Source organism: Rhinopithecus roxellana, chromosome 14 (genome assembly GCF_007565055.1).
Source record: "Rhinopithecus roxellana isolate Shanxi Qingling chromosome 14, ASM756505v1, whole genome shotgun sequence".
NCBI classification, from domain to species: Eukaryota; Metazoa; Chordata; class Mammalia; order Primates; family Cercopithecidae; genus Rhinopithecus; species Rhinopithecus roxellana.
Genome location: NC_044562.1, coordinates 63665205 through 63691690, shown reverse-complemented (window position 1 = coordinate 63691690; position 26486 = coordinate 63665205). Strand labels below are relative to the sequence as shown.

The window sequence follows — 26486 nt, the reverse complement described above, 5'->3', positions numbered from 1 at the left end:
TATTACTTGGGATAAGCAGGCTTCCTGGAGTGCTGTCTGGGCCCTCCTGCTGCCCAGCTCCCCTCTGAGCTCTGCAGGTGCCATCTGGCCTGCAGTGTGTATCTGTCTGCTGTGGGCCTCCACTCTGCAAAGGCAGTTGGCCCCTCCACTTCCAAGGAACAAAACTCAGAGGCTCGCTCCAGTATGGCGGGATGGTTGAAGGGACCAAAGTGTCACTGAATGGGCCAGAGATAAGAGGATCTTAACGGAGAGTGTGAGAGAGGGGCCGTGGTATGCCTGGGACCCTGGAGGGCAGAGCTCCTAGGTCATTGTGTCCAAGAATGCTTTGGGGATTCAGCTCCTTCCGCTGGCCTCCATTATTTCTCAGCTTCTCTGTCGTGTCTCTTCTCTCTCTCCTTGGCCTCTCTCTGCATCTGTCTCTGCTCTTTGCTGGCTGGCCCACCTTTGATGGTAACTGTTCTCTGGGGTCCTGGCCTTGACCCTTGCCTCCTTCCCATATCCTTGATCTCATCCTCTCTCTATGGATCTCTCCCCAAAAGTCTATTCCAGATCTAATTGAGATTTACCTCTCGCTGCCAGAGCCATGTGTTTGCTCCTCCTATGGGTACCCCACATTGGCATGTCCAGAAGAAAACCCTCTACCTTCCTTTTTCTCCATGCTGCCCACATTCAGCCTATTTTGGAGATCCCAGCTAATAACGTCTTTGTTTGTGGTTTTTGCTCGCCACCTCCATGTCACCCCCAGGCCCTGCCTCTTACTCCTGGGCAAGTGTGTTAGTCTCATCTCTCCTCAAACCCTCCCTGCCGTGGTGGAGATGTTCCATCACCTCCTTCTGGTGAGTGCTGGAGCTTCCTGGAGGGTCTTTTTTCAGGGTTACCCCCTGCTTATCTACCCTTCATCCCATCCCTGGAGTCCCCCAAACTACGTAAGGTGTATCATCCCCTCCTTGGCAGCCTGACTTGCAGATTGGAAACCCCTCCCCATGGTGCACACAGCCCCTGTGGCTCCCACCCCAGGTTTTCTCTGTAAACCTTGAGCCAGTACACCTTCGCACGCAAGAAATGATGGGTGTTTCTGTGAGCCCCCTTTGCTGTGTCCCTGGGCCCACCCCACTTTATCTCCAGTTGCCTGTCTGAGTCTTGTGGTGCTGACTGCCCGTACTGGGCCCAGCCTGCTTCGAGGAGGCCCGCAGGGCAAGGTGCACACAGTAGGCCTCAAAACTACTTGGTCTAGCTGTTTGGTGGCTGGAAAACCTTGGACAAGAGGCTTGGCTTCTCTGCATCTCGGTTTCCTCATTTGTGAAATAGAGGTCATAATCCTTATCTGTCTCATAGGGCACTTGTGATACACAAATGAATTAACACGTTGAAAGCACTTAGAATGGTGCCTGACACACACCCAGCAGCCAACGAATGTTGCTGGGCATGCTGGTTCCCTAGGGCTGCCGTAACACAGTGCCAAGGACTGTGTGCCTTAAACCAGAAAGACATTCTCAGTCTGGAGGCCGGAGCCTGAAAGCAAGATGTTGGCAGTACCATGTCTCTCCAAAGACTCTAGGAAAACCCTTCCCCACTCTCCTAGGAGAACCTTTCCTCCCTCTCCTAAGAGAACCCTTCCTCCCTCTCCTAGAGCCCTTCCTCTCGCTCCTAGGAGAACCATTTCTCCCTCTTCTAGAACCCTTCCTCCCTCTCCTTGGAGACCCTTCCTCCCTCTCCTAGGAGAACCCTTCCTCCCTCTCCTGGAACCCTTCCTCCCTCTCCTAGGAGAACCTTCCTCCCTCTCCTAGGAGACCCTTCCTCCCTCTCCTAGAAGAACCCTTCCTCCCTCTCCTAGGAGAACCCTTCTTCCCTCTCCTAGGAGAAACCTTCCTCCCTCTCCTAGGAGAAACCTTCCTCCCTCTCCTAGGAGAACCCTTCCTCCCTCTCCTAGGAGAACCCTTCCTCCCTCTCCTAGGAGAACCCTTCCTCCCTCTCCTAGGAGATACCTTCCTCCCTCTCCTAGGAGAAACCTTCCTCCCTCTCCTAGGAGAAACCTTCCTCCCTCTCCTAGGAGAACCTTCCTCCCTCTCCTAGGAGACCCTTCCTCCCTCTCCTAGGAGAAACCTTCCTCCCTCTCCTAGGAGAACCCTTCCTCCCTCTCCTAGGAGAACCTTCCTCCCTCTCCTAGGAGAACCCTTCCTCCCTCTCCTAGGAGAAACCTTCCTCCCTCTCCTAGGAGAAACCTTCCTCCCTCTCCTTGGAGACCCTTCCTCCCTCTCCTAGGAGACCCTTCCTCCCTCTCCTAGGAGAAACCTTCCTCCCTCTCCTAGAAGACCCCTTCCTCTCTCTCCTAGCTTCCAGAGGTTGTTGGCAGTCTTCATTGGCTTAAAGCTGCCTTCCTACAAAAAATGTCTGCCTTCATTGTTATGTGGCCCTCTTCTGTCGGTGTCTCTGTACTGGATTTAAATTTCTGTCTTATAAGGACACCAGTGACTGGAGTTAGAGCCCATCCTAATTCAGTGTGACCTCATCCTGGTCACATCTGCAAAGACTGTATTCCAAAATACGGTAAAATGTACAGGTACCAGGAGTTAGGACTTGAGCACATCTTTTGGGGTGACTCAGTTCCACCCATAACAATGGCTCTTGCTGTCTTCCCTGGATCATAGTCTTTGATAGCGCTCATCTGTGTCTGCCATTTCTGTAAACCTGCTGGGATCAGCGACAGTCTTGCTTTTCTTTGTATTCCTGGCAAAGGCTCAGTACCTGTGTATTTAGTGAATGTCCTTCCTCTCGACTTAAATTAAGGAAGACCTGCAGTTCTGATAACTCTGGTTGTCAGAACATATGCCTGTACCAGCTGGAAATGAGAAGGATATGAGCATAAGATGTCTTGCTTTTGGGAAGCAGCCCCATTCATATAGAAGGAGATGGATGGGAGCCACCCTGAAGCCCTCTGTGCAGTTGACTAGTGTCCATTGAGCGGTTGCTGCTGCATTCCAGGCTGTGGGTGGGGGCTGGAATACTGAGAGACAGACGCAGCCCTTGCTGACCCAGAGTGCACAGCTTGGCTGGAGAGACACACAATTCAATAAGCTGTTACAATAAAGTGATCAGGTCCTATTAGAGGGAGAGCACGGGGCTGGTGCCCGTACACTCGGTGTGGACGCAGGGAGCAGCTTGTTGGCTTAAACACTCTGGCATCTTCCCTCCAGCTGCTTGTGGGTGTTACGGGGCACTGACGGTGGCTCAGAGCACTGGGAGGGACAGCCAGCCCAGAGGAAACACAAGAACAGTAACTGGAACAGGAAGGGTCCTGACCTCGGCAGACCATCTCCTGGGTTTCTGCTGCACACGGCACAGTTCAGTGATTGACAGCCACAGCCAGTGACCCAGTGTCTTCACCCCACAGACAGGTCATGCTGACCAGGCTCCATCTACACAGGTCGAGAAGGGTGGTAGCTACAAATGTGTCCTGTAGTGTTCTGTAAACGGGAGCTGAGGGGACGCCTGAGTTGTCTGCCAAGTTTTCATCCTGGTTGTCATGTTTCGATCATTGTACGTCCCACCTAAAGAAAGCACGCCCTATGTCTTAAGTGGGGACAATGACCGGCCACACTGCAAGGGAGGGCTCTTCGTTTTACTGCTGGTGACCCGTGTGCCTGCAGGCCTGGCCTGACCCCAAGCCTTGCTCATAGTTCCCCTCCTTCACCTGCCCGGCCGGCTGGGCTGCAGTGCCTGCAGGGTGCACTGGCCTGGCACCAGCCCATGACCCTTGCTGTCACCCACCTTACTCCCTGGAGTGCATTACACACTTCTAACCCCAACACGCGATTCCAACTCGTGCCGTGCCGTCACCCCAACTTAGTCCCCGCTGTGGTCCAAGGAGCAGGAGGAAGGAGACAGGGATGAGTTTTTAATATTTTACCAAGGATCAGGTGAGAAAGCCAAGGACCACACCAGACGAGTACACAGGCCTCTGGGAGCAGAGCTGGCCTTTCTGTGCCTCGGCTTTGGGGCTGGAGGCCGGATGCTGAATGTGCACGCTCTCTAAATGCAAATGGTGACCCAGCTTTTCTCCCAGGTTGTGGAAACTTCAGCCCACTCGTAATAAAAAGAAATGTTTCCAAAACAGCCTTTCTGTTCCCTGGTCTTTTCCCAGAATGACTCTCTTAAATCAGCAGAGGTGAGAGTCAGACTCGCCGGGCACATCTGGCCAGTGTGGGAAGGGAGGAGGTCTTCAGGCCTCCACTGTCTGAGTGGCCTTCTCCCTGGCCTGCGTGGTTTGCTGCCAGCCCTTCCTCCCTCCTGTGCAGAAGGTCCGGCCCGTCTTTCCCATGATCACACAGGAACCTTGTGTGTGGAAGCTGTTCCCCCTTCTCCAGTTGTCCCCCCTGTCTCTGGGCAGTCCATGTGCTTCCCAGCCCTCCTGCAAGCTGGGATCTCCCACCCTTGGCTGATTTTCACTCTGCTCCTACCAGCTGCTGGAAATTTCTCCTTGGAGTTTGATCTTAGCGCTGTGACTAGGGATGGGCATTCATTTGCATTAGTAAGTATTTTGTTAGTTGGTGCGTATACTGCTGCAGACTAGCTGGGCCCCCACCAGGAGGAACTTGATTTTCTGGGGAGATCAACACTGCCTCGAGAGCTCCCAAGGTAACTGCTGGGCTGAGGACAAGGGGGTTTTGCCTGCCGTCTCTTACAGGGTCTCTGTTCTGCTCTGTCCTTTTATTCCCAAGACCCTCCCCCCATTTTCTAATGGTTTGAGTGCATTCCTAGTTAATCGCAATGTTCAGGTAGCTCCAGTATCTTAGTGAAAGCGAGTGTGAAAGCCCCAGTGATTTGGTTGCCATTAAGAAATGCCTTTGCGTGGCTCTTAAGGTGACGTAGCAGGATTTAGTAAATTGCACGGTGGATATAGAGGTATAATTACCCGTTGCCTGCCGACGTCAGCCTGATCCTTCAAGAATGGCGAGCAGGATCAGGCGATGCCAGTTAGTGTGGGCTCTTAGGAAAGTACATTCAGTGAGCATGAAGGCTGGCTGAGTTTCGCGGTGGAGGCCTCGTCTCTCTGTTTCAGGAGCTTGCCCTCTGTGTGCTCTGAGTCCGCGTTGTGTTAGATGTGAGAGGCGCCTGGGAAGCAGCACCCACACAGCGTTAAGGGGAGTGAGTTCTGAGAATAGGGATCTGTGTCCAAGCCTTCTTGGTTTTAGCCTTTAAGGAAATGTTTGTTTCCTGGGGCCGCCATAACAAAGCACCACCAGCTGGGTGTCTTGCCCGTGGAAGTCTGTTCTCAGCTCAGGAAGCCCGATGTCCACAATCAAGCATCAGCAGAGCTGTTCCTCCTGAAGCTGTGAGGGAGAATCTGTCCCATTCTCCACTCCTGGCTTCCACTCCTCGGCATCCCTTCTTGGCTTGCAGTTGGTCACCGTCTCACCGGATCTTCACATCATGTTTCCTTGTGTGCGTCTCTCCGTGTCCACATTTCCTCTTTGTATAAATGAGGATGCCAGTCCTCCTGGATTTGGGCCCCCCAGTCACTTCATCTTAACTTGATCATCTGCAAAGACCTTCTTTCCAAAGACAGTCACATTTACAGTTATTGGGGATGAGGACTTCAGCGTCTTTAGAAGGGACAGAGGGTATTAAAACAATGGGAACACAGTGACTTCTCAGTATCATCCTCTCCCTGGCCTGGTGGCATTTAGGTTTTAGCCAAAAGGCGCTTGTTCACAAGCATTTCTGTGTTATCCTTTAACCCCTTGTTTGGGCCTTAAATGGCTCAAACAAATGCAAATACGGTGCAGTGAATATTGCTGACCCTTCACTAACAAAGCCCATAGTTTCCACAGCTATCAATGGAGGGGAAATTTAGTAACTGATCAGTAGTTAATAAAGAAATCATACTACCCAATTTAATGAAGCACCTGTTAACGCAATCTGGTGTAATTCTTTGCATTCCAGACCACACTGGAACATTTGGGAAGCAGCAAGTCTGAGTAAAAATAAGTGTGTCAAACAAACTTTCACAGACTTTGAGCTCTTGCCACCATGCCCAGCTAATTTTTTTGTATTTTTAGTAGAGACGGGGTTTCACCATGTTGGCCTGGATGGTCTCGATCTCCTGACCTCGTGATCCACCCACCTCTGCCTCCCAAAGTGCTGGGATTACAAGTGTGAGCCACCACAACTCATCTTTTCATCCGTCCTGTCTGTCCATCCATCATCCATCCATCCATCCATCCATCCATCCATCCATCCTCATCCATCCCTTCCAAGCTGATGCAGAGATGCGGGTTTCTGTCTACGGGAGATGGGGATGCCACCTCACACTTCCCCCAAGAACAAACCACGTTGCTTCAGAAGATACAGGGAACACAGAACAAAATTACAAGCAACAACATAAATCATCCAGCTCTCAATTCCTGCAATGAGTTTCTGTTTGCTTTCTTTTTTTTTTCCTTTTTTTCTTTCTTTTTTTTTTTTTTTTGGTATGTAGCTTTCTCATGTACCCAAAGAAAATTGAGACCATGCTGTAATATTGTTTGGTAAAATACGCTAAGACTTAATATATTCACATTTCTCATGTCTTAAAATCCTCTCCTGGCTGGGTGAGATCCAGCACTTTGGGAGGCCAAGGCAGGTGGATAACGAGGTCAGGAGTTTAAGACCAGCCTGGCCAAGATGGTGAAGCCTGTCTCTACTAAAAATACAAAAATTAGCCAAGCGTGGTGGCAGGTGCCTGTAATCCCAGCTACTTGGGAGGCTGAGCCAGAGAATTGCTTGAACCCGAGAGGTGGAGGTTGCAGTGAGCCGAGATTGTGCCACTGCATTCCAGCCTGAGCGACAGAGTGAGGCTCAGTCTCAAAAAAAAAAAAAAAAAAAAAAAATCCACTCCTAAGCCATATTAATGGCTGCTTGGCATTCTGTCATCCATAGATCAGACTTAATTAATCAGTTTCACCCTTGTCTGTGGAGTTATCTCGAGCTTTTGTGTCTGGCTTCTCAGAATGAATGGCTGGGCATAAGTGGCTTTATCAACACGGGTGGGCGTTGATATTTCTGCACACGTGCTTATCTCCCCTGCCTTCCAGGGGCCCAGGGTCATTCCCTGGGTGCCATGTGTCAGGCCCCCTCCCCTGCCTTTTCATATGGGTGGAGTGTTATCGGCGTTAAAATCCCTCTCAGGAAATTAGAGGCAGTGCCACATTAAATCTGTAATGAATTATTTTAGAATGTTGGTTTTAGTTTGAACCACATCAAATGGTTGATATTCAAGCAGTATTTTTGGTTCTTTCTAAAACATAACAGGACTCTTGGTGGGTCCACTGGAGCAGAAAGCACTCTAGGTACCTCGTATCTTGGGTCCTATCAACACCACCTACATAAACATTCTGTGTGGAAGTGAGACACAGGCCCTAATTCCGGGGACCTGGCAGATCTCCATGGCCCAGGGAGAGTGGGGACAGACAAGAGCTTACAGGGTCTTGGATTATCTGTGTTCAAGGGTCTAAGTGGCTTATGGTGTAGCCAAACCCTTGGTGTGGGGCAGGGAGACTGCAGGAGGGAGGAAGCTGGATGAGGTGATTGTTTCTGTGCAACTCATTTCAGACCATGGCCCTGAGTTCATTCTATAGAGTCTGGATGCTTGCTCGGAGTGAGGTGCAGTTCCACAAACCAGGGGATTGGGCAGGGGGCAGGTAGAGCAATAAATGAAACAAAACAGCAGTCCCTGCACCTGTTTTAGTCTCGTGGGGAACGGGTACAGGCTGTCCCTCCCAGGCCAGTGTGCAATAGCCAGGTTCAGGCCTCTGGGCAGGTGAGTAGGAAAAGCTGCCACTTCCCTCTTAAACACCAACCTTAGTTACCAAAGCATCTAGCATGATTCTGGCATAAGCTTGCCTTCAGGGGGGCTTTATTGAATGGGTAAATCATTCTTCTACCCCTCCATGATCTTTGCAAGCAAAAGTTCCTGAAATTTTTTATCAAAAAAGGCATGTATTATTATGAGTAATTTAGATGACTATTGTTTCCACGGTGAAGTACTTCCGGGAGAAAGGGAGCCAGGACTGGGGTGCTCTGAGGGGCCCCTTTGGTGTGCATTGCTGTCTTCGGGTTTCGGTTGCTTTTTTTTTTTAAACCCATGTTCCTGAGTGACTAAGTCATACCTGGTGCTGTTCTGGGAATCGGGGCACATCTGGGAACAGGGAGTTTGTTCATGGAGCTTACCTTCAGAGGGAGCCAGGAAATAGACAAGACCTGAAGACAGAGTTGATTGAGGTAAGTCATGTGCCCTCCAGAAAACAGCAAAACCCACTGAGCAAGGCTGCAGTGGTGAGTGGTCAGATCCGCCTTTCTGGTGCAATGGCATTGGCCTGAGATCTGGGTGGCAAAAGTTATCAGCCAGGTGATGTTCTGGAGCAGGGCTTGCCTGCCAGAGGGAATAGCCAGTGCAAGGGTCCTGGGGCAGGAACAGTTCCATTGTGCACCAGGGAGGAGACAAGGACAGCCAGGGCTTCGGGGCCTAGTCAAGAGGTGAAATTTTGTTCTGAATGCAGCGAGATGCCCCTGGAGAGACTTAATTTGTTGAAAGAGCCCTGGTGCCCTAAGGAGAATGGTTTTGTTGGTGGGTGGGTGGAGGGAGTGGAACCAGGGAGCCCAGGCGAGAGGGCGCTGCAGAGCATCCAGGTGAGTGATGGAGCACATGGCCAGGAGCAGGTAATAGAGAGAGGAGATCAGACTGGAATACAGTGGCGATCACACTGACTGGACATAGTGGGCTGGATTGGGGGCAGAAGAAGGGGAGAGATGCAGGGAAAGCCTCTTGTGTGAGGATGATGGGCTTGACGGCGGGAAGGGTGATTTTTTTTTTTTTTTTTTTTTGAGATGGAGTTTCGATCTTGTTGCCCAGGCTGGAGTGCAATGGTGCGATCTCAGTTCACTGCCACCTCCGCCTCCTAGGTTCAAGCGATTCTCCTGCCTCAGCCTCCCGAGTAGCTGGGATTACAGGCATGCACCGCCACACCTGGCTAATTTTGTATTTTTAGTGGAGACGGGGTTTCACCATGTTGATCAGGCTGGTCTCAAACTCCTGACCTCAGGCGATCTGCCCGCCTCAGCCTCCCAAAGTGCTGGCATTACAGGTGTGAGCCACTGCACCCGGCCAGGGAAGGGTGAGTTCTGTTGTCACCACTGTTTCTGCTGCTGCTACCTTCTCAATCTAGAAGAAGGTCCATTCCACTCCTCCTTTTCCAGATGAGAGATCTGAGGCCAGAGTTCCCAGACTATACTCTAAATTCTTTAAAAAAAAAAAAAAAAGAATCTTTAAAAGAGAGAAAGAAAAGCAAGTTACATGTTCTATATGGAAATGTTGTTGTAAATGACATTTTAATTGATTATTGACCAGATTATGAGAAAGAAACTCAAGCTGGAACTTGTGGCCTCCCCCCGAGGGAGAGCCACCAAATCTAGGAAGATTCTTCTTTGCGACGTAAGAGATAGAACGGGAAAGGCAGTGAAACAGACACCACTGAGCTGGGCAGACTCTGGCTTGCTTTGAAGCAGGTTTGTAGGAATGGGTGTCTTTAAAACAAGATTTTAGTTACTGAATTGAAAATGCCTAGATATAGAAATAAGTGACTTCTTGAGCAAGTTCAGTAACTCACGCCTCTAATCCCAGCACTTTGGGAGGCCAAGGCAGCAGATCATCTGTGGTCAGGAGTTCAAGACCAGCCTGGACAGCATGGCGAAACCCTGTCTCTGCCAATAAATACAAAAATTAGCCAGGCGTGGTGGTGCATGCCTGTAATCCCAGCTACTCAGGAGACAGAGGCAGGAGAATTGCTTGAACCCAGGAGGCAGAGGTTGCAGTGAGCCAAAATTGTACCACTGCACTCCAGCCTGGGCCACAGAGTGAGACCCTGTCTGAAAAAAAAGAAAAGAAAAAATAAGTGACTTCTGTTTTCCAGCAATAATCTCCTGAAAATATAATCGGAAAAAGAGATGGCATTCACGGTGATGACAACATCCTAACCCAAATTTAAAATATCATAATGTATTAAAAATGTTTTCTGCAAAGAAAACACTTTGAGTCCTCTTCTAACTCCTACTGTTACTACTACAGCTGGTTTTGGTGGTAGTGCTGGTGTTACCCGACAGTTATTGTTATGCTTTTAGTTAATATCAACCCTAGAAGCAGTGCTTTTTGTGTACCTATAATCTCATTGCGTTTTCATTGTTTCCATTTTGCAGTTAAGGACTCCTTTCAAGGTCAAGTGATTTTTGCCCTAAGCCTCCCAGCTGGTGATTGGCAGTGCCAAGGCCCCAAGTCCATCAGCCAGACTCTAGGCAGAGTGTTCCACCCTCATAATCTTGACACCAGGGAGAGGCAAACTATCTGCCTCCTGTTTTTTATAAATACATTTTTGTTGGAACATGTTCCTACTCATTTATTTGTATCATCTATGGCTTCTTTTGGACCACAAAGGCAGAGCTGAGTCTTTGTGACAGAGAATATATGGACACCTAAAGCTTCATTTCATCTCTGTCCCTTTACAGGAAAAGTTTGGCAATTTCTGCCCTACACTGCTCTGGGACTCATATCTAAATCAATGGGGACCCAGTGACATTTGTGGAAGAAAAGATGGAAGAGTATAAAGATGTCACTTACTGTTGGGCAGTACCCAGGAAATCCCAGTGGGAATATGTTTTTGCAGAAATTAGATGATGGCAGACATTTTATTAAATTATTCTAAAGTTTATTTGGAAGAGGGCTGGGTATAGTGGCTCACTCCTGTAATCCCAGCATTTTGGGAGGCTGAGGCATGTGGATCACTTGAGGTCAGGAGTTCAAGCCTGACCAGTGACCAGCCTGGCCAGCATGGTGAAACCCTGTCTCTACTAAAAAAAAAAAAAAAAACAACAGTCAGGCATGGTGGTGCATGCCTGTAATCCCAGTTACTCAGGAGGCTGAGGCAGGAGAATCCCTTGAACTTGGGAGGCAAAGGTTGCAGTGGGCCAAGATCATGCCACTGTGCTCTAGCCTGGGTGAAAGAGTGAGACTTTGTCTCCAAAAAAAATGATAATAATAAAGTTTATTTGGAAGGAAAAAAAGGTAAAAATAACTGATAGGACTTTGAAATAGAATAGGGCATAGAAACTAGACCTTCCATGTAGCCCAACACAGCAGAACTATCATGGTTAAATAAAGGTTGATATTGTGATAAATATAGGCAAACTAATGACACAGAACAGCCCCGGTTCAGACCCTAGTGTCTGTACACATTTAAAAATGCATTAAGATGACATCACATGAGTCAGAAGGGGACAGATTGTTCAGGAATTCATGCAGGAGTAATTGCTCATCTGTTTGTTAGTTAATTTTGTAACATCCCTCCCCGAGAAGCAAAATAAATTCTTTGTACATTAATCTCAGTCCACAAACCTTTTTTTTTTAAGTAAAGGAAAATAGATGTGAATGTTTATTGAATTTGTCATCAAGGGAGGCCTTTCTGTGCATCAAGGAGAAATAACAAAGGAAAGATTGATACGATTACATAATTGAGACTTTATCAAGTTACCAAATGGATTAGTGCAAGTGAGCACAGAGCGGAGGAGATATTTGCAGCTGACCTGCTGAGATTTTAGGATGTAATTGAGCAGAGGGTGCAAAATGATAATCCACCAGGTGGGACTAAGAAGTAGTTGCTACTTGGCCAGTTGCGGTGGCTCACGCTTGTGATCCCAGCACTTCGGGAGGCCGAGGCAGGCAGATCACTTGAGGTCAGGGGTTTGAGACCAGCCTGGCCAACATGCTGAAAACCCATCTCTAATCAAATACAAAAATTAGCCAGGTGTGGTGGCACACACCTGTGGTCCCAGCTACTCAGGAGGTGGAGGCTGCAGTGAGCCAAGATCGTGCCACTGCCTTCCGGCCTGGGCGGCAGAGCAAGACTCTAATGTCTCCAAAAAAAAAAGAGGTCGCTGATACTTGAACTATTTCTGACTAATATTCAAAGGAGGGTGGATTAAGATGTTGAAAGCGGATGAATTGAAACGTTCACGACCCATCCCCTTGCTGTCAGATGAGCAAGGCTTTTCTTGACCTGCTGGTTAAGGGTGAGAACTGGACACTCACTGCTGTGGAGAGGATGATTGCCACAGTCTTCCAGGACTGCTTTTGGCAACCCTTCATACTGTACTTGAAAGCAGTCTTAAGAAAATAACCCAAAATGCTGAGTATGGTTGGATATAAAGATGATCACTGATGTGCCAATTACAGTAGCAAAAATGTGGCAGTCTTGCTGGGAGGAGCATGGTCAGGGTGGTGCTCCCTCTGCAGAGCTGCAGTTGGGGGCCCATGAGTCTGGTTGAGCCCCACTCCTTGACCTTGTCCCTCCTCACATCTTTCTAGCTAGTAGCCCATATCTCCTACTTAGTGGAGTAACAAGGCCAAGAGAAATAGGTGTGCCTTTTATTTTCATGTAATGGCAAAATGACTTTCCCCAAATCCCAGAGCTGGAATCGGGAATCCTTGAGTTAGATCCACCGGGATTAGTACACGATTAGAGGTGCTCAGTCAAGTAAGTATCTGAGAACATCCAGGATCAGCTCGGCTGGCATCCTTTTCACTTGCTCGTAGCATGGCCTTACAAAGTTGCAAAGACCTGCTGGAATCAGGCCTCATGTTTCAGAATGAGAATGGGAATTCAGGCTGGGTGCAGTGGCTCACACCTGTACTCTCAGCACTTAGAGAGGCTGAGGCGGGTGGACCACCTGAGGTCAGGAGTTAAGACCAGTCTGGCCAACATGGGGAAACCCCGTCTCTACTAAAAATACAAAAAATTAACTGGTGGCGGGTGCCTGTAATCCCAGCTACTTGGGAGGCTGAGGCAGGAGAATTGCCTGAACCTGGGTGGTGGAGGGTGTAGTGAGCCGAGATCGCACCACTGCACTCCAGCCTGGGTGACAGAGTGAGACTCCATCTCAGGGGTGGGGGAAAAAAAAGAGAATGGAAATTCATCTTATAAAAAGCATTTTTGATTATAGAAAAATCTTGGGAAAATTAAGAAATTTTTGAAGAGGAAAAGAGCTCTCCATATGCTTGCTACCTAGAGATAATGTCAGCATTGAGTGTGAAATTTACTCTTCTTTTTCTATAAAAGGTATTTTTTTGAAAACAAAGTAGAAGAAGATTTTATGATACAATCTGTGGATTTAATTGTTTAAATATCATGTTGTATGGATTTTCCGTTCTATTAAATAGCCTAAGAAGAATTGTAATGGCTGCATGGCTGTTTGTGGAGATATGGTGCCCTCAAGCTCTGCGTGAGGGACTAGGTTGTTCCCATTTCCATATCACTAAACACTTTGTCTACATCTTTGATTTCCTAAAGACAGGTATATTGAGGGACAGTGGGAAGGGAGGAGGGACAGCAATTCTGTCCGCTCTCATTTTCTTAATAAATATTGGTCAAGGATGGAGTTTCCATTGCTTTTTTGTTCTAGATAGCTCGATTAGTAATTCATGGACATGTGAGCTCTTCAGTGGGGAAATCATTCATTCACAAATTGTACTAATTGCTTAGAGGCCAGATTCTTGATCAATTGGTGGATAAAATTGCAGTTGCTCCCTTTCTTTGTGGCTGAAGGTCTGGCTGAGAGGCAGAGGCTAAAACAATAAACTAAGGAGTGACACCTTGCAAAGTCATCTCTCCTAAGTGACACCCTGAGGCCCTTCCACAGTTTGCATGTATGGGATTGACAAGTCAGGCATCTTGGGGTGTGTTGGCGCTTTTTCAGCAGATCCATTGAGTGGGTTTTGCTTTCTGCTTGTGGCTTTTTGCAATGACTGTGGCATCCGCATGGCTGCTTTGGCTTCAGGGCTCCGCTCACGTCCTCACAGTATGAAATTCCTTGAGCCTCAGACATGGCATGTGTATGGCACTACTGAGAACTGTTAGTAGAATCAGGAACAGTATGAAACCCTAGAAGCCACCTTCCCCTCTCCAGCCTGTTCAGATCCAGTGTTTTAATCAGGGAAAGCCCCTTTCAATAAAAGTGAGGCCTCAGTTTTCTCATCTGTAAGATGTGTAGGGCTAGCTCTGCAGTTTTCAGAATGGCACCTAAGATGCACTTTAAAACAGTCCTTTAAGTTAATGTGTACTAGGAAAGATCTATCGAGTCTCTTTAGAGTACGATAGAAAGCTTCCTTTAAAACAACCAAGTTGTAAAAAGTGGGTTGATTGATAAAGAAGTATTAATAACATTTGATTTTTTTTTTTAAAAGAAGATGGTAAGTCAGTGACTAGTGTTTGGAGGGCACAAATCCTTCCAGTGCTGATGCTTTGCAGTCTTAAGTGGCAGGTGGGAGCCGGGAGTCTGACTACAGCCCTCTGGCCAGCCCCAGTCAAATGAATGGGACTCTCTGCTTGCTGCTCTTTAAACGTCTTCAGAGACAGTTGCACTTTTTCTTTCTGGTCACTGGCTGGGGACCAGAGCTTGGAAGTATTTCTGGTCTGGGCTGATCGCAAGGTCCTACTTCACAGCCTGTCTGCTGTCAGTCGTCTGACACGGGCAGGCCGGCCTTCCCATGTGATTCAAGGGGACTGACAGAAGCCCATTGCAACAAATATCCACCTAAACCCCAAGCTTGATGAGCACTTGACAGGTATACACTGGTGTGTCTGTGAGCTCTTCATGATTCTCAGTGGCTGGGTGAGGGCGGGGAAGGTGAGGGATGTAGGTGAAGTCCTTTGACCTAGGAGCACGCTAGGGAAGGTGTCTGTGGACTTCCAGTCCCATCCACGCCCAGAAGACGTGGTGGGGACCCCCACCCCTCTCCTGTGGTGTTGGTTTCACGTGTGTATCTTTCCAGCTTAATGATAAGCAGTAGAGGGAAGGTCCGGGTCCTGCTTTCCCTTGTGTATTTACTGGTCCTGAATGCGCGTGATGCTGAATTAATGTCTGAGCGCAACAGTCATCCGTGCCACAGATGGCACCAAGCACCAAGCTTCAGAGGCCCCCGCAGTCTGTGGGAGACAATCCAAGCTTGGGCTAGGCACTGCGCTCAGTGCTGGAAAATTATAAAGACAGAGCAGCCAAGTCACCAGCTTTCAAGGAAACGAGTATAGTTAGGGAACTAAGAAAAAATAACAAGCATGATGAACAGTGTGACACTCGGGATAAAAGCAGTAAATGCCTAGGGACGATGACGATGTGTCCAGGAGAGCTAGGAAAAGAGGTGGACTTCCATTTGCAAAGGCAAAGGCAGTGTTTAGAAATAGGGAACCCTGTTGGGTCTTCAAGAAAGTGGGTGGGAAGAAATGCACGAGGTCTGGAGATGTTTTGGAAGAAACAGTAGCTGTGTTTGGTGAGTGCATGGGATGTATGGAGGAAGGTGTGAAGAATCTGGAAAGCTTAGAATGTCTCCCACAGACTGTGGGGGCCTCTGAAGAGTCCATAATGGTTGCTTTCAACACAAGGAGATCTGTGCAGTGTGCTGAGCACAACCCCACAGCCCGGCATCACGTCGAGGGGAGGTGGAGAGGGAAGGGACCAGGAAGGGAAGAAGCAGGGGAGAGGGGAGGCAGGAAAGGGAGGAGGCCAGGTGAGAAACTCAGGCCTTGGAGAGGGATTCGCATGCCCTCCCCTCCCCTTCCTGGCCTGTCTGGGCGATCCCCAGCCTCAGATGTTCTTAGTCTGGCCAGTGAAAACATCTGGAGTCCTGACTCCAGCCGCCCTAGCCATCTCACTTTTTACAGTGAAAACTGAGCAAGCAAGGAGCACCTAGTGGCAACTCGTGGCCCTTGTCTTCCATGCATCTCTGGAGTCTGAGTCACCAGCTTTGCACCCACTGTTAAGCCTTGAATCTGTGCAAGTTATAACCTGGTGTCGGGCACGGAGAACCTTGGCGCTCCTTCCCCTCCAGGTCTTCCGTTTTGTTGGTGTGTCTCCAATACCGGTCCCTTCAAAACCGACTCTCTTCCATGTATTTCTGTCCCTAGTTTTGAGCACAGAGCCTCGTTGCTAAAGCCTGGCACTCAGTAGATGTTCACTAAGGTGACCTCTGTGCATGGTCCCAGGTAGATGTGGCACCCGGGAGATGCCCACCTTTCTCAAACTCCGACTGGAACGCGTGGTCCTGTCCTTGTTCCTCATTCTTTCACTCTGTGGCGTGGCCTTGGCTCTGAATAACCACTGCCACCTCCTGAACTGAACTCAGTTGTTTAGGGAAGTGCACCCCAGAGGGGCACTGTGAGTGAGTCTGATCTGCTGGCGTGCCTGTCGGTGGCTGCCCATGCCTTCCAATGGGCCGTGCTGTTTTCTCCCTCAATAAGAGGCAGCCCACCTGAGCCCCGGGCAGCGTGTTCCTCCTGTGCCCTGGGTGCATTAGGCGAGATCAGGCGCGTTCGGGGTGGTATGACCATAGACAGTGCTCCGGGTGCATTAGGAAAGGTTCTGCTGATCAGGCTTCTGTAACAGGGAGGGGCATCTGCCAAGGTGGCGGGAAAGATTTGGATTTCACTGCACCTGGGCTGGTCCTCGCCCTGAGTCGGGGCCTTGCATTCTCTGCCAAGCCACGCCCAGAAGCATCCTGGCGGGGACACCAGTCACGTGTTGGCTCCACTTGGGCTGTTGCCCAGACCAGTCGGGTCAGGACTAGGAGGCAGATTTCCATGATTTTGCTTTTGGAGTGAGAGAGGGAGCTGGGGTGTTAAACCCACAGTCTCCTTGTGGTCCCATCAAGTGACTCTGTGAAAGCCAGGTGTCCCTCTCATCCACCCCGGGTCCCCAGGCCCCCAGACCCTGAAGGCTTTTCCACTATAGCGATGGGGTCCAAAGCGCGGGGTGCTGGGTGTTAGGCCGTCACTAACAGGAGGACCGACCTGCTGGGGAGGAACATCTGTGGATTTTAGGGTCGTCTGGAATGCACTCTTGCTCAGGGAGGGTGGTGAGCAGATGTAATGAGTTTCCATTGACAGAGGCTGGTGACAGAAATTACAGAGAGCAGGTGGAAACTCACGCTTTTTTGTTTTCTAACCCAGAGGAAATCTGATGAAATCAACATGATACTCCAGAAATTATCATCAAACATGGAGCATGAGTCATCCTAAACAAGGCAAGCAGGGAATTGGCAGGGGAGGAGCAAGGGCAGTATTTATGCCTCGATTCCCTCCAGGCTGGCTGCTTTCCTTCTGCAGGGTTCAGGTTCGTGGCCGCAGGAGAACAGAGGAGAACACGAACAGTCCGTGTGCTCAGCCTGAGGCTCCCGTAAGACCTTCTCCACCCCAGACACGCTCTTGTTAGGTTGGTTTTTCTGGATGGGTTTGTTCTCTAATGGTTTCTTGGGGCAGATCGTTGGCAGAGGCCACAGGGAGAATATTCTGTGATGTGGAGTCTGCGCATGGCGTGACAGCAGCCGTAGCAGAGAGGGTGTGTGCAGGTTCTTGAGTTTGCCGCTGGATTCTGTCAGTGATTCCTTCTGTATGCAGTGATGGTGTCTGTTCAGCGGCTGCTCTCGTGGTTCCTGGGGAGGAGCCAAGAGCAGCCTCTTTTGTCTCTAGATGAATCAGCCTTTGCACAGAAAAAGGAAAAACTTATCAGTTATGAGCTCAGATACACCTTCCTGTCTTCCTAGACCTGACCCCGGCTGGGAAGAGAAGAGGTGAGATGGACCCTGCTCTTCTAGGGGGTCTTGAGATCCAGTGGTGGCTGCCCTGTCCAGGGTGGGCCCTGCACCTGCAGGCTGTCCTAGAGAAGTGACCACTGGGACCTGCTGAGTAGAAGGTGGCCAAGCTTTTTGGGCGGTCCAGGTAGACCCAAGGTGCCCACCAAGGGAACCTGTTGGTGTTTTGAGAACGTGTGGCTTAGGTTTCAGGAATAGAGAATTCCCAAATTCAGCCTCCTGAGTATAATCCTATCACATCAGCCATTTGGCTCCTTTGAAGATTATCCCGAGATACCTACCAAGGTAACTCTGAAACAGTCATCTTTATTGAAACCTAATTCATTCATTGATTCGGGTTTGAGAGGCAACCATGCACATGACGGGAACAGAGAGAGACAAACAGATGATCCTGTGTCCTGGGAACACTCAGATTCTCATGGAAAAATTGGGCGAGGGACAAGTCTATGCATGGTGTGTCTAGTGGTGATAAAGAAGGGCAGAGAAAGAGGATGGGGTGAGGGCTGTTTCTGTTGTGTTGACATTTGAGCAAAGAACTGAATGAAATGAGAGGATGAGAGCATCTTGTGTCTAGGCCGGGGCCTTCTGGGCTGAGGGCACTGCATGTGCAAAGGCCCTGTGGTGGGATGGGCTTGGTACCTGGGGAACTTCATGGAGACCAGAAGAGTCAAATGGAGGGAGGCAGAGAACAGCAGGAAATGGGACAGGGGCTGATGATGTTGGGCTTCTAGGGCACTGGAAGCTGCTGATGAGAGCCCAGGAGCCTTTGGAGGGTTTCAAACAGAGTCCTGAGGGTGTCTGACTGACTTTTCAAAATGTTCCAGCTGCTAATTGAGGGGTGGACTCCAGGCCGCAGGCAGGCCTGCTGATGACTGTAATTGCGATGAGAGATGACGGTGGTGTGGAGGTGCTGGGGAGAGGTCAGCCAGAGGTTGTGTTCTGCAGGTGGAGCTACCAGGAGTGCATGAGAGAGGGACGGGACAGGGAGGATGGGGAGGGATGTTCAGCTTCTTGGCTGGTTGGATGGAGCTGCTGTACATGGCTGAAATGGAAGAGGCCAGGGGCAGGGGTTTGGGGCAAGCTCCAGAGTTGGCTTTGGATCCAGGAAATTCAAGTTGCACCTTAGGTACTGAAGGGAGCACTTGGTGGGCAGGGGGGTGTCTGAGTCTGAGGTTCAGGAGCCACTTGTCAACAGAATGGGAATGCAGCCATGTCCACCTGCACTTTGAGGGGGCTCAGGCTGCCTGGGCATTTGAGTTGGTGGCTCCTTAGCAGTTTTTCTAGCCAAGAGGAGATAGCCACACCCATGAACACACATTCTCTCTCATGGCACGTGCCTGGGAAGGTAGGTAATGCATGTTTCCTAATATTTTCTAGTTTTAAAAATGTTTTATTGTGTACATTTTCATACAAGTACATAATTTTAGGAAAGATAGCATAATGAACCTTTGGGAGCTCATTATAAAGTCAATCACAGCGACGTGCCCTTTACAACACTACTTTTCTACTAAAGCAAGGACCAGTTCACGGGCATGGCACTTGGGCTGGGTAAGGCGGGTCTGAGGCTCTGGGCTACCTGCGCTCCGCAGGCGGTGCACTGGTGAGTCACTCTAGGACCTCGCAGGACTGGGGAACAGTGGAACTAAGAGATGGGGAGAGAGAAGACGGGCTTCCTGGAAGCTTGGGTGAGGCCTGGCTCTCCAAGCAGCAGTTGAAGGAACAATACAGAGGTGGACAGTGCTGGGCCGGCTGGAGACACAGCAAGCTCCAGCGAATGTGGCCGGTGATTGATTGAAGGGTTGATATCGGCGATACGTAACCCTGGAGGTAGAGGTGGAAACTGAGGAGCGGGGGTTTTGCATCCCAGGCCAGGGGAGAGCAGACTGATTTTTTTGAAAAGCAGTGAGCACTGTCCAGAGGTGTTCGGGCAGGACAGCAGCATGACTTTGAGAAAATCAAGGGCTCACCAGAGGTGGATGGCGAGGAGCTTGAGGAGCTCCAGGGGCCCGACAGCCACTGGCAGCGAAGGCCTGGGCAACCCTGGGCATGGGAAGAAATAGTTAGCAAGGCTGGGGGCAGAGAGTGTTTTGTCAGGCTCACGTCTTGGCTGCATTACCCTGGGCAAGTTGCTTTAGTGATCTCTCCAAGCCCGTTTTCATGGAATCTGCAAAGTGCAGCCAAGTCTGGTACCTGCTGCCTAGGGCCCTTGAGGACGCAGTGGGATGGTGCCTGGTGGAGCTTGGAGCTTAGCCTGTGCTGTAAGGGGAGGACACGTAACCATCAGCATCCATGTCTCTTCGGCATAGGAGATGCTGTTAGGATCCATCGGGGGAAGTGGGTGATCCAGGGGAGATTGGGAGGTTATCAGCCAGAGGTGACCAGAGAGGGCGGCCACACCAGGCTGAGCTGGGAGGAGGAGGAGAGGTGGGAGGGGAGAGGATTCTGCTGTAGGAAAGAGGACAGAGCTGACATCCCAGTGAGGAGCACACAGGGCAGCCCTGTGGTGCTGGCTGCGTTCTCCATCTCGTGCTAGCTCTCTGTAGATGCGGTGGTGTCTGGAGGAGCAGAGCTTAGCTTCCCTTTTAGCCCTCAGTCTGACTCCACCTGCTCAGGAAGGTTTCGGGAGTGGGGAACCCTCCACACTCAGTCCACACCAGGGCTGGCTGCCCTCTTTCTGTACTGTAAAAATGGCCCCGAGGGTTCAGACAGTGGGCATCTCTGTTACTTACCCCTGAATGTCTGGATGGGTGAAGCAACACCCAAGGATGGCCTCTCTCTGGCCCTGGGGAAGAAGCTGTCAATCTGGGGATTTACAGAGCATTGAGGACCACAGGACACACGTCTCCCACCTGCTGCGTGGAGGGGAGGGCTGCCTGTGAGTGAGCTCAGTGGTGCCCATGGGAACATGATGGCATCTGGGCCCTGGGAGTGGGACTTCCCTGCTTGGCTTCTCTCAGCCTGAAAAGGGGCAAGGGTGGCAGAGTCCACAGTTGTTGACACGTCTTCCTTGAATGGCTTCCTCTATGAGGAGAGGACTGCAGATCTCTTTCTAGAACCGCAAACACTTTAGCTTTTTGTCTCATCACTGGCTCAGGGGAGTGGCCATACCCCTCCATCAATAATAAACACAAACACTGCTGCATCTCCAGAAAGCACGTGCGTAGTTCTGTGACTTCTTTCTTCTGCCCCCAGGGTACTGGAGGCCGTATGTCAGTAGTTTTCAAAGAAAATGACATTGCTGCTTCCATTTTCCCCTTGTCTACAGCCAGAGTTCTCTTTCTCAATCGGAAAGCTGCAGTGGCTTTCTGGGGTGTCCTGGGCAAGACTGACCTTCACCACCGCATTCCGCCCGCTTACCTGGCCTCCTGCCTTCGCTGCGGGCCCCACCACAGCCCCTCCATCCCTCTAGCCCCTCCACACTGGTGTAGCCAGGTCTTCACTGTGTCCACCTGTTAGGCCTTCCACAGTCCTCTGGGCCGCCGCCTCCTCCTCACTGAACACTCACTGGCATCTCACCTTGTATGGGAGCTCTCTGGGCCTCACTATGTCACCAGTCGTGCTCTCCAGACCCCGTTCCTGTTACTGCCCTCGGTCCCACCAGGCCTGGCGATGTCCTGAGCAGCCTGTGTGGAGCCCCAGGTGCCTGACACCCGTCTCTGCTGACAGTTTTGCAGAGCCAGGACATGCCGAGAAGCTTTTGGGAATGCCTCCCTCTTGCGCCCAGATGGACTTTTTGTTAACCCTCCATGAAATAATTCTTCCTGGTGTGATGGGAAACCAGGCAATGCTATAGTCATGAGGGGGTGGGGTGACCATGGTGGCCGAGGCAGCCCTTTCCCTTCTGCAGGAAAGTCGTGGCCCCAGTGGGAAGGGCACACATTGGTGATTCACAGGAGCCTTCGTTCGGCCACCGTGACCCAGAGTCTCACCTGGCACAGTCCTCAGAGTAGCTCTGGACTGGTGGGGGTGGGGGCACCCCAGTCCCTGACCGGATGGGCAGGTGGGCTCCAGTTGCCCTTACAGCTGACACCCTTGACTTTTCCTCCTCCTCGGGTGCAGTCAGATGGAGACTCTCAGGCAGGAACTGTCACCGTCACACGTGAAAGGCCGCATGGCAAGTACTGGTTGTGGGCTTGCGATTGTCCTGAAGCTCCTCCCCTCACCCACTCATGGGTCTCTTCATTTTCTCGCCGCACCGATTCTCTTCAGTACATGATCCCGCATTTTTGTATGGGAAGGATTTTTACTCCTCACTCAGCCTGTTGAAGTCAGGCTGCTCTGGAGGTGGCCGTCACTGAGGTCTCTGCAGTGGCCTTCAAGCAGCCCGGGGGCTTGCACATGTGGCCCTTGCATTTGGGGGCTGCCAGGCTACCTGGCTGTGGTAGGGTGGTCTCCCAAGACCCCTTCATCCAGCTCTGCATGCAGGCTGTGCAGACAGAGCCACTCAGTCACTGCTTCTGGTAGGGGCGAGGGTGCTGTCCCGTCAGTGTTGAGCCTCAGCATCCCAGACCCCAGCAGAGGGGTGGAGTGTGGGGTAGAAGGAGGCCTCCTCCTGGCCTGAGCTCCATCACTTCCAGGCGGGCGGTCTGGGTCCCGGGCGTCCAGGGAGTCCGTGGTCTCCCCAACGCACAGTTCTCTGGGGCCGGGAATAGGCAATGAGCATGCAGACCTGACCATCATAACTTCGTAGGGAAAGATGGAAACATCTGTGACCACCCAGTTTGGGGAGAACAGCTTCATTCCTTCCTGTGAGTAACTGGCCTGTGTGAGTGCTGGCCTCCACTCCGCCCCTCCCTACCGTGCTGGGTAGGAGAGACGGTGCGGCTGGCCTCAGGTGCGTGTTTTCTAAGGGAAGGGCCCCCAGCAGGGCAGCTCTACCCCTCCCCAGAGAGGTGGCCACCGTGCCCTCCTCTCCTGCTGCCTGCTTCGTTCAAGCACCACAGCCCCAGCAGCTCCAGCAAGGGAGGCTCATCTCTCACAGTTCTGGGGGCCAGAAGTCCAGAGTCAAGGCGCCGGCCAACTCTGTTCCTGGGAAGGCCCTCTTTCTGGCTTCATGTGTCCTCACGTGGTAGAGGGAGAGAGAACGGAAGCTCTCTGGTGTCTCAAATAAAGGCGCTGATCTGATCGTGGGGACCCCACCTTCATGACCTCTTGTAACTCTAACTACTCCCCACTGCCCCATCTCCCAGCGCCATCACATTAGGGGACAGAGCTTCAACATAGGACTTTAGGGAAACACAGTTCAGTCCGTAATACATGCCTTCTGTCCAGAGAGTGTTCAGGTGCAGAATGCAGCCTTCTGAGGCCTTGACGTGGAAATGGTCCCTCTCTTGAGCCACTGTCCACCGGTCACTCACAGCTGGGATAGCAGCTTCTGATGCAGTGGTGACAGTGGCTGAGACTTGGCAGGGTTAAATATTGAACACAAGATTGTCCCTATAGCAGCATGTGGACACACGCCTGGCTCTGCTTACTGCACAGGGGCCCTCCAAGCCGTGCTCACTGCACTTGGAGCCTGGGGGAAGAATGGGGATGGTCAGGGCTCCATCCCGGCTGCTGCAGAAACATTGCAAAGGGTAGTGTCCGGGCCTCCGGGTCTCTGCATGGTAAAGGCGGCACACTGGGTCAGAAGCTACATTCTCAGCTGTCTCTGGATAGAGCAATTGGGGAATAAGGGACCTCAGACCATCGTATATGTGCCTGGTTATGTAGGGGTGAGATTTGCCTGCTCAGAGCTCTAAATACTGTGGCCTGCTGTGACAGTGTCTGCCAGTTTCTCTTGGAGAGCATATGAAATTCACCGCTTTGAAATCGGCTCACTGCTCTTCCTGTCCCTTCTCCCTGGGCCCTGGTGAAGGGCCTGCTCAAAACCAGTTACCTCATTCATATCCAGAACCCCCAACATGCTTCTGTCCTGTCTGTGGGCCCGTCCAGAAGAAAAAGCAGAGGCCTCAGGGGTTATTCTTGTGGTCTCTTCCACGGAAAGATGTTTCCTGCTTAGTAACAGTGGTTCAGTAAATATGCCCTGGTTTCATCTGTATATGTTGCATTGAGAGTACCTTATGGCTGCTCTGTGTTGTGTTTAGAATTGTTTCTTTGGGGTGCAGGGGGGATTTCAGCAGCGGATGGGTAGGGAGCATCACCCTTGGGGCCTCTGCTGGGCTGTGCTCATTGATGGCTGCTTCCCAGGGCCGAGTCACCATGATGACTCCTCCTGCACTGGGATCAGCCACTCTGAACAAGCAGAAGCTGATTTTTCCTTTTCCGAGCCCTGCAGCTAGCAGCGTGGACTGTACAGTCCTACTCTGTCCTCCTCTTTGACTGTAATGAATGGGCTGGCCAGGTGCTGGAGCACGTTTCACAAACCCTCTTGTGCCCCCAAGAAGAGCAGGTGCAAATAGCCAGAAAACACTACCGGGCTGTGTGTGCCCAGGGTGCCAATGAGACAAGCACAAAGTGGGCACACAGGCCAAGGAGCAAGCGCTGCTCTGCTCTGTGGGGCCAGGAAGGATGAAATGGGTCTATCCTCCTTGGAACAGCCTGGAAGAAAGAGGATTCCCACTTCCCATAAAATTACCATTGAGCCCATGTTTCGCTTGCTCAGGGGACTTTTTTCCTCCTCTACTTTCAGGAAGAAGCATATTGCCAAGTGGATGCCGCCGCGCAGCATGTTTGCTTGAGGCGGAAGCGTCAACGTCTGCTGGGATAACTGGAGGGAGAAATATGAAGCCTTAGCAGCTTTACCCGGGAAGCGAGTTTCAAGATGGCGGCGCAGCGGATCCGAGCTGCCAACTCCAGCGGCCTCCCTCGCTGCAAGTCAGAGGGGACCCTGATTGACCTGAGCGAAGGGTTTTCAGAGACAAGCTTTAACGATGTCAAAGGTGAGCTTCTGGGGAACAGGACTGTGGCTAAGGGAGAACGTTGGGATTTCCAAGTTGGAACTCAAGAACTTTTCTGCTTTAAAGATTGCCAGTTTAGCATTCAGAGAATTAAAGTTTAGTTCTTTAAACTTCACCGTGTTCGTAGGTTTAGCCCTGGAATCATAGCCACTTGTCTTATTTTTTGTTTCCCCCTTATTAGTGAAACCCCTTCTTAATACAGGGTATGTTTCTTTTTTCTTGATAAAATTCAGTGACAGTGTGGTAGGGAGCTTGGTGGTACAGAAACCCAGGGGAACAGAGAGTGTGGCAAATAGATGAAATAGTGAGAACCACTAGAGAAGAAAAAAAGGTGGCTTAGGGGAGGGGTCAGCAAACCTTTTCTCTAAACGGTCTGATAGGAAATATTTGAAGCTTTGCAGGCCATGTACCGACTGTGTCACAACTATTCATTGCTGCCCCATTGCATGAAAGCAGCCACAGAAGTAAGTCATTAAATAGCCACAGTCGTGTTCCAAGATAACTTTTTTTTTTTTTTTGTAGACAACCCCATGTGGCTCCAGGGCCGTGCTTTACCAACCCCTGTTCTAGAAGGTGGTCCTAAGGTTTAATAACCCTGGGTCTCCGGGTTTCTCCAGTGGCCTCATAAAATTGAGTTCATGAGAAGACCTATCTTTTGGACACCAAGGTTGATAGCAGTAGGGCATTTTCTTCCTGGACATCTGCCCCAACCTAGGCCACATTCAGTCTCTCTCAACGTGCTCCCTCAGGGCGTGGCAGCTGCAGTGACGGCACCATCATCATCAATATCATCATCCCTTGGCTTTCTCTTAGCTGTTGAAATTGTCTTGCCTGGAGCACAGCTGAAAAGTAGGAACTTGACTTTGACCTTTGTATCCTCAGCCCCGGCCTAAAGTCAGTGCTAAGTAAATGTTTCTTGAACTAAACCGCTGTCCCCCAGATAAAGTTGTAATCCTCTATCCTGATGTACTAGAAATTATACGCACTGTGTTTGTGTCTGCCTAATTGAGTAGCTTCTCCTTCCCCTTTATCCCAAACATCTTCTCCCTGCCTCTGATTGATGCTGGCATCCCTGAGCATTGCTGTAAATGTTCTTTAAAATAAAAGGCTAGCCAGTATGAGATGTTATTAATAAGAGAGCAACAGTGATTGGGTGTTGCCATAAATAACTGAAGCATTTATTTTTCAGATTCTGTTACTGGACATTGTTTTTTTTTTTACTTTGTGGCCCAACTCAGAGTCAAAGCTAGGACTAGGGAGCATAAATTATGTGATTTGGGCAGAGTGTTACAGTGAGGAGGGCAGAGTCTTAAAGTGAGGTGAATTTTTAAAAATAATGATAGTGGGCCGGGCACGGTGGCTCACCCCTGTAATCCCAGCACTTTAGGAGGCCGAGGCAGGCAGATCACAAGGTCAGGAGTTCGAGACCAGCCTGGCCAACATGGTGAAACCCCGTCTCTACTAAAAATACTAAAAATTAGCCAGCCATGGTGGAACGTACCTGTAATCCCAGCTACTCAGGAGGCTGAGACAGGAGAATCACTTGAACCCAGGCGGCGGCGGTTGCCGTGAGCTGAGATCACGCCACTGCACTCTGAGACTCTGTCTCAAAAATAAATAAATTAATAATAATAATAATAATGACAGTGCTCTGGAGGAAATATTGGCTGTTATCCCTAAAAGACTCCCGAATTTAGAGGAGGAAGACAAACAAGACAGTCTCGAACGTGAGGAGGAGGGTGTTTTAAGAATCTGAGATTGACAGAACCGTGGGATCTCTGGTCTCGCCCAGAGATCCTGGGGAGTCTACCTCCAAGGCACCACATGTGACCCAGGCAGTGCACCAGCCAGAAGCTTCACGCACATCCCAGTGACAGACAGACTCCAAGGTGGGAATTTATTTCAGCCAAAATATCTGCCAT

At 50.4% G+C, this 26486-nt stretch overlaps 1 protein-coding gene across 10 annotated transcripts in view; it reads left to right on the top strand.

Annotated features, from left to right (window-relative positions):
- The window catches only part of SH3BP4 (SH3 domain binding protein 4), a 103387-nt gene that overhangs the window by 58819 nt on the left and 18082 nt on the right, over positions 1-26486 (top strand). For 8 of the 10 annotated variants that reach the window (XM_030916872.1, XM_030916873.1, XM_030916875.1 and 5 more), the window contains one exon: positions 24297-24546. In XM_030916872.1, the coding sequence (XP_030772732.1) occupies positions 24429-24546 (118 nt within the window). In that variant the 5' untranslated portion in view covers positions 24297-24428. Of the gene's footprint in view, positions 1-17144; positions 17287-24296; positions 24547-26486 lie in introns of those variants that run through there. The other 2 variants (XM_030916881.1, XM_030916878.1) reach the window with 2 other exon arrangements.